The sequence below is a fragment of the Emydura macquarii genome, unplaced genomic scaffold, assembly GCF_026122565.2.
Source record: "Emydura macquarii macquarii isolate MOO-44397 ecotype Brisbane River unplaced genomic scaffold, CSIRO-AGI_Emac_v2 contig_1253, whole genome shotgun sequence".
NCBI classification, from domain to species: domain Eukaryota; kingdom Metazoa; phylum Chordata; order Testudines; family Chelidae; genus Emydura; species Emydura macquarii.
The window spans coordinates 82,205,075-82,218,009 of NW_027131390.1; the positions used below are offsets into that span (position 1 = coordinate 82,205,075).

The 12,935-nt window shown below is 41.0% G+C and overlaps 1 protein-coding gene across 16 annotated transcripts in view; it reads left to right on the forward strand.

Annotated features, from left to right (window-relative positions):
• Positions 1-12,935, forward strand: part of BAZ2B (bromodomain adjacent to zinc finger domain 2B) — a 242,880-nt gene that overhangs the window by 221,087 nt on the left and 8,858 nt on the right. For all 16 annotated transcript variants that reach the window (XM_067549392.1, XM_067549391.1, XM_067549407.1 and 13 more), the window contains 3 exons: positions 2,836-2,982; positions 6,525-6,790; positions 8,293-8,436. In XM_067549392.1, coding sequence (XP_067405493.1) covers positions 2,836-2,982; positions 6,525-6,790; positions 8,293-8,436 — 557 coding nt within the window. The remainder of the gene's footprint in view (positions 1-2,835; positions 2,983-6,524; positions 6,791-8,292; positions 8,437-12,935) is intronic.

Sequence of the window (12,935 nt, forward strand, 5' to 3'; positions counted from 1 at the left end):
CCATTTCCTCTGCTGATGGCTACTGTCATTTCCTCTCCCATTTTCACATAGACAGATGTCTGATCAAAAATATATTTGTTTTCTAAAAAAAATTGCATGTAAAACTCACTTGTCTAGTTCAGTTGTTGACTGTCAGCTTACATAAATGTAAATGATATATTTTTTACAGCTTTATAAAAAATATAAATTATAGATATGTATTAATATATACATTTACTTTAAATATACATTAATTTTGTAAAAATATAAAATGAAATATATAATACATGTTATAGTAGCTATTACATAATTTTTCCTACTTTAAACGAATAATAACTTCAGGCAGGTCCAAATGGCGATAGTAGGCGCTCGCACAATTGGCTCTTTCTCAAATTGATTCATCGCCTTTCCTAACTATTTTATAAATATTTACAAACACATCTGGCTCAGAAAAGCTCCAATCCTGAAGTCACAGAGTTTTCTCTAAGTAATATCTGCAGAATCTAGCCAGTGGTTACCAAACCGTAACTTGCTTTAATTTAAAATTGATTGTATTTAATAATAATTTAGAAAATGTTTAAACAAATAAATAGGCTTATTATAGCAGCTCTCCATTTGCCGTATTTTAAAACTAACAATAATGTATTGTAACTCTCTATTAAGCAGCTCCTCTTCAATACCTAGATTTTTGATTTGCAGTGGCTTATGACTGACATCTGCTGTGACTTCCAGCATTTAATTTAATACATATCTAGCAAAGCTACAAAAATGGTCTGTTCACCTGTATATTACATCTGTGAAGACTATGAATTCCTCATGACACCGAGGTCAGACGTCTAATTGAATAAAAATTACATTTTGAATAATATAAAGTAGTCACACATAAGAACTTGTCAGTATAGTCTTAGCTAAATAAATACCACAATATTTGCATTGTATTTATCTAGCCAATACATAATAGGCAAGTTCTTCAGGTTGACCATTCTGCAGTATGGCCTTCAATTTTATAGCAGTCTAGAAGGAGTTCAAATATGACTGTCCATAAAACCAGAATCCCTAAATTGTAAGTCAGTTTGTATGGGTCTGGACATGTCTGTGTTGGGTCCAGGTGAGAAAGCAAGGAGTCATTTACATGGCCTGTACACAGACCATGGACTTTTGTCCCTCCTGTGGGACACTGCATTCACTCTCCACTAATGCCTCAAAGGCCCAGTCTACATCAGAAGACTCAGAGATGAAACATATCTCCCACAGAAAATAAAAATACTAAACTTTCTATTTTAAAAATGTAAGTCAAACGTCTAGTCATGTTTTATTTTTCCATTTATCCACACTATGTGCAGCTAAAGGCACAAAGCTGCATGCATCTGAGACTTGTCGTAACCAACCACTAAAGCATGCCCTTATTTGATCTTAATGCTGTATCGTTAGTGTAAATTCTATATCCGGTTGTTGCTAGTGTACCTTTTTGCAATGAATTTACTAAGACTTCAACCAAAAAAAAAAAGTTGTAACCAGAAACAACTCCAGACATATAAGGGCATCACAATTTCCTGGAGACTGTGGGAAAATTAATAATGAATTAGAATTATTTTAGTGCTAGTATTAAGTTAATTTAGGAGCTGATCCAAATCCTATTACATTTTTCCCATTGACTTCCAGGGGATTTGGATCAGGTTCTTACTGATTATTTTCCTAAAATATTGTACTAATTTTGAAAAGTAATTGATACAGTTCTATAAACCAAATAACATACCAGATCTTGCAATTAACATATGCAAAAGAAAAAATTCAGACTGCTTTGCCCCACAAACCTTAGTGATGCTGTGTCTCATTCTTTTTCTACACAGCTCACTCCATCACTTCTTAAATAAAGCTCCACTTACATGCTCCCAGCCGTATGCCCAGTATAAGGCCAACTTAAAGCCAGAAAAGGGTAACATACAGCATTTGCAAGGGAAGAAGAAAACATTATGATTTTTGTTATGATTTTGCATCACGCCTCCTTTTTGCATAATAGTAAAAGTGTTCATGATGGTATTTTATTCAGTAATTTTGGTCATGTCCTTTTTTATACCTGAACTTGGTTTTATGCAAAATTAAAATTGATTAAATGTCCTACACAATGAAAAACCCATCAATAATTATCACCAATGCCTAGCCACACAGGGCACAGCACTGATGGGAACTCATCTTCTATCTGCAGACAGTAAATGCCTGCCCAGCTACTGAACCAGATGAAAAACCCAAAGTGAGACTAAACAATTATCTTGTTGCATCTTAAAGGCTGCCAGTCTTGGCACTGGCAGATCATAAGACAGTAAATTCCAGAAGAGAGATCTCCTTTAAGGATTCCCTAGGATTTCAGCCCTGGGGACATACAACAAGAGCATTGTAACTGATTGTGACTTCCACCATAGGGCATGGAGAGAGAGTCCTTGAGATAGCATATGTACTACCAAGGCTTTTGTGGTTATCTAATACCTCTGCTTCACTTCAGCATTTAAGCAAATGAGTAAAGGTATTCATTGCTTTGTATGCTTTGACATCAGTGTTAAATGTAGATGTGTTTTTTCAAATATGTAAGCATTTGGCCTTTGGCTTAATTCCCCACACTGTACATGAGCCATGCAGATATCCTAGTGCGACCACAACTTATTACGTAGTGATCCACATACATAGAGAGAGAGAGAGAGAATTATAGAAATACATATATGTATACACAAGTATTGGTGTGGCTACTCTACATATGTAAGATGATATGGAAACTATTCTCCAGTGGCACATACTATTACATTTCAGGAATGTTTTTTAAGGGAAGCTCGTTGAATTAAAGCAAATTTTCATGTATTGTAGTACTGCCAAATATGTCGAAAGGGAGATAATGAGGAACTTCTGCTTCTTTGTGATGGCTGTGACAAAGGCTGTCATACATACTGCCATAGACCCAAGATCACTACTATACCAGATGGTGACTGGTTTTGTCCTGCCTGCATAGCAAAGGTAATACTAAACCTAAACATTAATTGAAATGTTTTTGACCCTCCAGTATCTGAGTTAAGAGTTCTGTGCTTCTTCAGCAATTGCTGACAACTTGACAAACATCTAAAATAGAGCAGCAATCTGCATGCCGTACACTGGGTTAGGAAACTGTTAGGGATGCCATAAAGTACTGCAAGAGAAGAATAGAGTCTTAACACCTCTTGTATATCACAGCTTATTACATTTCACTCTTACCCTCTATTCAGCCCAAAAACGTGTATGACTAAAGCATAACTTGTATTTGGCAAAAGCATATCTTTCAGAAAGGCATGCAGTCCTGAACTGAAGAGGTGAAGAGATGGAGAATCTACCACTTTGTTTTAATAGTGTTCCTTAAATGATGCATTGATATGGACAGTGTTAAACTGTATAAAGCACCCTGTACCTTTTATCATGGGTTTCCTTCCTCCCTCCTAAATTTACTGAAACTTTTGGGTATAAAGGAAGCCAGAAAATTAAGGTGAAACTCAGATAGGACTCCCAGATTTGTTGGTTTTGGGTCTAAAATTCTGTAAAGCCACCAAATTTATCATGATGTCCACCTTAGCCTGGATTGATTTACCGTTTAACTTAAAACTGAACCCAAATTTGCTGAAAACTTCATAAACCTTTTCCCTTGTAACAAAAATCCAAACTAGGCAACTTTCATCTGATTGCAGGTTTTATTATAAATCTTTGTCTGCTTTATTATTATGAATGTTCAGCCAACAAGTTTTATAAATATGCATGCCTGCAATACATTTACAATCTTAATGTTACCATATATAATGGTAATACCACATTTATTTTGCATTAGGGAAACACTTTTATCTAGGATACTTCTGTGTGGCATTGACTAGTTACCTCTGCAGACTGATTCCAGATAAAATAACTGTTTCAGGAGTATCAGTTTGACCAAGTCCAAATAGGGCTTACTCAGGCAAAACTGCCATTAACTTTACTCAAGACCTGACACTGTCAGGTGGCAAGTGACATTAAGAAGGCACTGAGCACCCTTAGCTCCCATTAATTTAATTGCGAGTTCAGAGTACCTCATGTCTTTTGTCCTTGAGTCCATTCCCTTGCCTCTTAAATTGAATTTTCATCTGAAGGACCCACAGTGCGATCACCATTAAGTCAGCATTTTGAAATAATTGTCACACACAGGTATGTGTGAATGACACTAGAGTATTTCCCTATATGTAGAACAAGAAAAACTAGAAACCATTGTATGGTAATAGCATAGTAAAATCAAAATCCTGTATAAACCTTTGCAGTATTGTGTTTTTAAAGCTAAGGAATTCTGCCCCAGTTTTTTTTCCCACTTATAATTCATTCATATTTTCTTACATCTTATACAAACGGCCCCAAAATTTCAGCTCTTCCAGCTTTATCAGGGCCAAAATGTTTAAGCAACGTGTTTGACATTCATGCCATAGATAGGAAAATGATATAACTAGGTACATAATTCTGCATAATCCTACTCTGAAAAAATGTGTAATATATAGTTTTTTAGATAACTAAATAGAAAACCAGATATCAAAAAGGACCTCCAGCATCATTATTGCTTGTATCCCACTAGTAAATAAAATACATACAGATGGAAACACTAGACCACAAGCATGGGGTTGAAAAAGTAATAGCTTTTTACAAAAACGTAACACAAATGTTAGAAAACTGCGTTTTAAAATGTCGGTGAAATTGGTCTTGGGTTTATTTAAACATTTTCTTACTATTTGCCCCCAAAACATAGCAGCATTTTGCATGAGAAACAAGAAGCAAAATTTACCACACAAATATGAATAAAGTGTAGAAAGTCAACAAACAGCAAATATTAGGAAATCTAAATATGATTTTAAAAAATCTTGTTTAAATTATCTGAGATTGTGTAACACACCAGAATTTTTAATACATAGATTTTATTTTGGTAGTGTCCCTTTTTATTCATTGATATTATCTTAATCTTATAATATGTTGGCTGGAGAATAGTTGGTTGGAGGTGTTTAGGAAAATTTCAGTGTACTCTCTTCAGTAGTTTTAGGTGCTTGACTTCTAGATTTTGGGAAATCCCTATTAAGATTAGAGTGATGAATTAAGATGTCGTCGGGTTTTTTGGTACTATCAACACCCAAACCCTGTTTATATAGATATTTTCTGATGAGTCTATAATGTTTAGTTGAGATTTTTCACTTAAAGACATCCTTATTCTCTTATCAATTAGGGGACATTTTGGAGATTATCATCTCTGCCTAGGGAGCTAAATGGAACTTCATGGATGCAAATTATAAATCTGTTGATGTTCATGTATTTGTAGACTTCCTTCATGTTTTTCCTTAGTTGTGTCTTAGCCATACTACACATACCTTATATATCTAACTCTTCTAATATTTCTGCGTAAAGCAATCAATTCCTTGTCTATTGATCTTTTTTTAAATCTTCCACAATTTTCAATGTCTTTTCAGTATTAATGGCCAGAAACAAATACAATATTCCAGGTGTGGTTGTACCAAAGTAATTTAGAGGAAGACCATTACTTTTCCCTGGCCTTTTCATTTTTTGAATATGTAGTCTGAAATTGAATTGTCTTTTTTCCAGCCATATTGCCGTGTAAATGCGTGTCTAATTTGTTGTCCATTATTACCCTTATGTCTTTTTCAGTATTACTACTCTCCAGGTTTCTCATTTTCATGGGGTATATGAATCTAGATTATTTTAATCCAAATGTATCCAGATTTTTCATTTTCTCAGATTAAATTTTATGGCTTTTTTTCAGCCCATATTTCTAATCTCTGTCTCCTTTTATATTTTTATTTTGCCATGCTGGGATTTGCAACTCCTCACAATTCAGTTTTAGCTGTAAATTTAATGTGTGCTGTTTACTCTTTTTTCAATATCAAAAGTGAAGCTGTTAAAATAGGACTCATCCTAATATACTCCTCTAACTCCCCATCTTTATATATTGCTGTTTAGCATTAGTTTATAACTGTTTACAACCGTTGTGACAATTCACCGTGGTTATGTATAAGGTTTTACCTTTACTCCAAGATTAAATCTGCTTCCTCAGTTACATAGTATGTTATAAGGTGGAGAGGATTGGGGCAGGGGAACTGTCCAGAAATTTCTAGAGCTTTAAAGTACTCCAGTGAACTTTTGAATTAAGACTATAGCCAAGATTTTTCCAGAGAGATTAGTGATTTTTGTTTGCCTCAACTTTTATGTGCTCAACTTTAAGATGCCATAAAATGGCCTAGTGTTTAGAGCATGGTTGTTCAATATTTTCTGGAAATCAGGTGCCTTTATAGTGTTCTAAATTGAGGACCAAAAATTCCTATCACTTCTGTTCTATGATATTGTCTTATGAATCTATATCTTTCGAGATCATGAAGAAGTAAGTAATCTATCTGTTCTCTGTATGTCATATTAAATGCAGCGATTGTTTTAATGCCGTTTGTGCTTATAAATAACACAAATTTCTTTGTAATCTTGTTTTGTTTTGTTACCTACTTGGATTTTCTCTACTGTAGGCAAGTGGTCAAACCCTAAAAATAAAAAAACTTCAAATAAAAGGGAAAAAAAGTAACGAACAAAAGAGAGGCAGGAAACTGTCTTTAACAGGAGATACGGAGGATGAAGACTCTGCAACTACAAGTAGCTCTTTAAAAAGAGGAAAAACAGACCCCAAAAAAAGAAAAATGGATGAAAATATTTCTGTTAACCAATTAAAACAAGAAAGCTTCACTCCTATTAAGAAACCTAAAAGAGATGAATCCAAGGACCTGGCTATATGCAGGTAATGTCTGTCTTTTGTTAGAGTGATTATAGTCTACATTTGGATAAGCATTTGTTTGAAGCCAAATAGTGCCTGGTGCTCTGTTAGTGCTTGTGGGGGAGAGAGCACAGAGCCCTGTTCCCTATGGTGCCCCACACAGGAGGCAGTAATAATTTGGCTGCAGCCATTGGAGACTGGAAGTGTGTGTGTGGTGAGAGTACCAGCTAGAGCTACCTATTGCAAAACTTTTGTGTCCTCATGAGAGCGTAGCCATGAAATCCCACCCCCTTTTCTCCTGTGTACTAAAAAGAGCTAGCAGGAGGACACTGAGGAGAGAAGTGTTGTCTACAACTTGCTAAAAGCGTAGCAAATCAGGATACCCAGTACATGTCAAAGAAGCATTCTGCCCCACGAAATGAGGGGCACTATAGTGTGGTGAAGGGGGGAGGCTAAGGTCCAACACAGGCCTCCCACCCCACTGAGAAGAGGCTGGTGCCACTGGCAGGGGTTGTGCTCTCGGTGGGGGAGCTGATCACCTTATCAGCTCCCTGCTGTGAAACACAGCCCATCACATCTGCTTGAGGCTACTGTGCCCATGTTAAAAAGTGAGGGGGCCATGGCCCCACTGCCTCCCCGCTGCGTTCCAGCACCCCTGGCTAGTTGGCTCTCACTGGCAAATGGGCTAATTAAGCCTTTTTGGAGCAGTGGTTCCCAACCTGTGACCTGGGGGCCAAAAGTGGCCCATCAGGGCTTTGAAAGTGGCCTGTGGCTCCCCTCCTGCCGGCTGCAGAAAGGAGCCACTGCCTAAGGACCTATGTGGAACATTTTTCCGTGGGGCTACAAGACCAGTGCAAGCTCCTTGCTGCAGCCAAGGGGACAGAAGATCAGTGCTCCCTGGCTCCAGCAGAAAGCAATGCGCTCTGCTTAGGTCCCTAGGTGCTGGGGTCCCTGCTGGAGCCAGAGGGAGGGGAGCGCTGATCTTCCGTCCCCCTGGCTGCAGAAGGGAGCCACTGCCTAGGAACCCAGGTGGAGTGCACAGGGCTATGGGATGTGTGCAGTTTCCCTGCTGCAGCCAGAGAGATGGGAGATCAGTGAGGAGGTGGCCTGTTAAGATTGTAAAAATTGTATCTGTGGCCCTTGAGCCAAAAAGGTGGGAACCACTGCTTTAGACTGTTCTAGAAAGTTAGTAGCACTTGTGTGATTTGTGTAGAAGCAAATGGGCTATGTTTTGCACCCCGTGCAAAATTTATATGGATGGATTTCATTTTATTCTGTTTGAAAAAATAATCTGAATTTCTTCCTAGAGAACTTGCTTTAAAGAAATATAAATGATAAAGTGAACATTAACGAGAAAGGTTACTTACTGAGTACTCTCAATGCGTTCAGCACTATTCATGACAATACTATGCTGTCCCTCATAAAGTTAATAGACTCACAACAAAATGTGAATGTACATAACAGTGAACATCCTGTCCAAATGCTGTTCAGCTGAATACATTGATTTAAAACCTTGTTTTATTTAGCATAATTCTGTCTGAATTGGAAACTCATGAAGATGCATGGCCTTTCCTACTTCCTGTAAACTTGAAACTTGTTCCTGGTTATAAGAAGGTTATTAAAAAACCTATGGACTTTTCCACCATCAGAGAGAAGCTAATCAGCGGACAGTAAGTAAACGTATTGTACATTACATTTGTGAAAGTTCAGCAAAAAAATTAAAAGGACACAATCAACTTGAAATCTAGTCACTTTGGGGGGGAGGGAAGGAATTCAAGATAATTTCAGATGCTATTCATGCCCTGGAGTCCCTCTGCTATTTTGTATGGTTCTTCGAGTGCTTGCTCATGTCCATTCCATGTTAGGGATGTGTGTGCTGCATGCACCATTGCCAGAAATTTTTCCCTCAGAGGTATCAGCTGGGCTGGCGCTAGCGCCCTCTGAAACTGTGTGCTCATACACTGATATAAGGGGTGCTGCTGGCCATGCACTCTGTTCCTTCTTACTGTCTGTGACAGTTGCTGGAACGACCGCTCTTTCTTTGGGAGGCTTCTTCCCAGTAGTTTTTGGACTCTAGTTCTTAATTGTTGTTTTAAACATAGTTTTTAGTGTAATAGATGTTGTAGTTAGTGTTTAGTGTACATAGATAGATAGTCCCTATCATTGAAGGATGCTCTTTCACCCTGGGGGCCAAGCATGCCGGATCCCTGGAGTTCTAATCTTGGGCCTCCTGTGGCAAACCTATGCTTGTGAGCAACCTGCACTCCAGTTGCTTGAAGTGCTCGGGAGAAACTCACATGAGGGACAAGTGTCAGATCTGTCAAGATTTTAGATCCCGCACTAAAAAGGACAGAGAAATAAGACTCAAAAGTATCCTAATGGAAGCCACTCTCTGGCAGCTTCAGAGCCAAGGTGCTCCAATTCTGCGCTAAGCACTTTGGCTTCAGTGTGAAGTGCTCGGCTGGCACTGTGCTCTTCCCAGCACTGTTCACCATCTCCGGTACCAAGGAAGAGGCACAAAAAGTAGCGCATTGACAGAGGACGCTCAGAGGTGCAGAAAAAGGACAAGCATGCTACCCATGCTGGGCCACTCCTCCACCCCCAGTCCCATGGTGGCACCATTGACTCCACCCAGAGCGTTGAATCCAGTGTGGGACCCTCCCTCTGACACCTGGGAGCCACCACGGTTCCTGTGGCCTGACTGTCCCTTCGGCCCCAGAGGCTTTTCTAGCGGCCTGGGATTTACTATTCCTCCCAGTCCCCTCAACTCTGACAGGCCAGCTGCTAACTCTGATGACCAAGAGCAGGGAGTGTCGAGCTCTTTCTCAGCACCAGGCCTCTCAGCACCTTCTAAGGGCAAGCCAGCCCTGATCCCATTGTCACAGTCATTTCCAGTCTGCCGCCAGTCCCTGGACCCTCGGCATCATAGAGAGGCAGAAAGGGGTACACTCCACCATGGTCACTGTGAGAGGACTCTTCGTCTGAATCTGAAGCGGAACCCTACATGCAGCCTAAAGGTCACGACCAGTACCCAGCCTGTGTACCATCGGATCTCTGTGTGGGTCCTCCCTCTGGCACCTGGCCAAACAGGTCAGTGGCCATACTGGAACCCTTTGAGTTTTCCCCTGGTACCGGGTCCTCCCTCCCATTGATCCTACTTGGTGGTTTCAGAAAGGTGTGCTACCTCCCCTTCCCACTCAGCACTGGACCCAGACTCAGGTTCTGACATTCAGGATGTGCCTTCCATGAAATGTCATGGGTATTGAAGATGAGGAAGGAGCCCCTCCTCTGGTGCAAGCCTCCTGCTCCACCGAAGCCATCCTGGGACCCAGTAGCTCGCTTCCGCAGGATAATTTCAGGGCCCATTAGGACCTTTTGAAGCATATAGCAGCTAACTAGGGGCTGGAAATTGAGGCACTTAGGGAAACATCCCACAGCCTTATTGACATTCTGGCTGCAGCAGCTTCCTCCAAAGTGGCCTTACTCATTAAGGAAGCTGTAATGGGTCCGGTCAAGGTCTTCTGGCAAACTCCTCTTTCTCTGTCCCATACTTCAAAGAGAGCAGAAAAGAAATATTATGTGCCAGCAAGTAGATCTGAGTCCCCCTCATCCTTTCAGGGTCCCTCTTTATGTCAGCAGTCAATGAGAGGGACAGGTGAGCACTACCCCCAAACAAAAAGACATGGAAAAAAATAAACCTGTCTGGGGGAGAGGTTTTTTCAACAGGATGTGTCCAACCAGCAAGCTTTGCTGGGGAGATATGTGGGATTCCTTGGCTAAGTTAAAAAAAACACTCTGCCTCAAGATTCAAGGCAGCAATTTGCAGCTCTCTCGGAGGAACGTAAGAATGTTGTTAGGATGTCTCTCCAGGTGGCTCTGGATGCAGCAGACATGGCAATTAATACAATAGCCTCTGCTGTCATCATGAGGCATTGTTCTTGACTCCAGTTCTTGGGGCTTCCTCACAAGGTCCAACAATCCATCGCAGGACCTACTACAGGACAGACCCAACAAGGAGAACAACAGAACGTCACTAGCCATCACCTAGAGTTCCTAGCTAAAATCTCTCCAACACATCATCAAAGATCTACAACCTACCCTGGAAGACGATCCCTCACTCTCACAAACCCTGGGAGGCAGGCCAATCCTCACCTACAGACAGTCCCCCAACCTGAAGCAAATACTCACCAGCAACTGCACACCATACAACAGAAACACTACCCCAGGAACATATCCTTGCAACAAACCCCATTGCCAACTCTGACTGCATATCTACTCAAGTGACACCATCATAGGTCCTAACCACATCAGCTACACCATCAGGAGCTCGTTCAACTGCACATCTACTAATGTGATATATATGCCATCATGTACCAACAATGCCCCTCTGCCATGTACACTGGCTAAACCGGACTGTGTCTATACAAAGAATAAATGGACACAAATCAGACATCAGGAATGGTAACATTCAAAAACCAGTAGGAGAGCACTTCAATCTCCCTGGACACTCAGTAACAGACTTGAAAGTTGCCATAGTTCAACAAAAAAACTTCAAAAATAAACTCCAGTGCAAAACTGCACAGCTGGAACTCATATGCAAACTTGACACTATCAGATTAGGTCTGAATAGAGACTGGGAGTGGCTAGCCCATGACAAAAAAATAATGTTCCCTCTTTTGACATTCACACCTTCTCATCAACTGTTGTGAATAGCTTCATCCACCCTAATTGAATTTACCTTGTTAACACTTGCCCTCCTCACTCATCCTTGCACATGTATATATACCTACCAAACTGAAGTTTCCACTTCATGCATCCGACGAAGTGGATTTCTGCCCATGAAAGCTTATACCCAAATAAATTTGTTAGTCTTTAAGGCACCACAGGACTCTCGCTGTTTTGCTAAAAACGGACTAACACGGCTACCCCTCTAGAACTCATCAACAGTTATCTTGTTTCTCAGCACTGCCTCCGATAAAGGTTACAAACGTCAGTCATTCCTGTCCACCTCAACCTCCCAGTCGGGGTCTCATAGGTATCTCTGGTGCGCCCAAGCTGGCCTCTTGAAAGTATATCCAAGGGCGCTCTGCTAGTTTCTGCTTCAGATCTGGCCTCCCCTTTATTTTTGGACCTTCTGTCCCATGTCAGTCCAGCGTGGTCCTGCATAACTTTGTACCACTGGGTATTAAGTACAGTAACAACAGGCTATACCCTACAGTTTTTATCCACCTCTCCTTCCCTCTCACCGCTCCATCCCCTTCCCTTCTCAGGGACCCTTTTTACAAGCAACTTCTCACCCCAGAGGTGCAATCTCTCCTATGCATGGGGGCTGTGAAGGAGGTTTCTCAAGATTTGAAAGGGTTCTACTCCTGATGTTTCCTAATCCCGAAGGCCAAGGGGGGGCCTCCAGCCCATTCTGGACCTGTGTTGCCTCAACAACAAGAAACCGAGGTTCTGCATGGTCTCCCTGGCTTCCGTCATTCCCTCCCTGGATCTAGGAGACTGGTACGCTGCTCTTGACTTAAAGGACGCACACTTCCACATGTCTATCTTCTGTGTGGCCCAAAAGATTTCTCAGATTCATTGTAAACCAATGCCACTACCAATTCACTGTCTTCCCTTCAGCCTATCTGCAGCCTCTTGAGTGTTCAAAGTGTATGGCAGTAGTAGTAACCTACCTCAGATGGAGAAGTGTACAGGTCTACCCGCACCTCAATGACTGACTAATCAATGGTCGATCAGAGACTCACAGCATCAGCATGCTCCAAGCCACATTCCAAGTGCTGGGTCTTTTGATAAATGAGCAAAAGTCAACTCTTGTTCCAGTTCAGAGAATAGAATTTATTAGAGCAATGCTTGATTTGAACCAGGCAGAGCTTTTCTTCCGGAGGTCTGGTTCCAGTCTACGTTGGACCCGATATTCAAGGTCATGGTCCATCCAATTATGACTGCCTGAGTCAGTCTCAAATTACTGGGGCACATGGCTGCATGTACTTACGTGGTTCGGCATGCAAGATTGTGCTTCAGGCCCCTACACACGTGGCTACTGTCCATTTATTCCCCGAACAGACACCACTTGGACTTGGTGCTCACTATTCTTCCCATGGTTCTTGCCTCCTTGGACTGGTGAAAGGACCTGAGGTTGGTAATGAGGAGGGTTCCCTTTGCC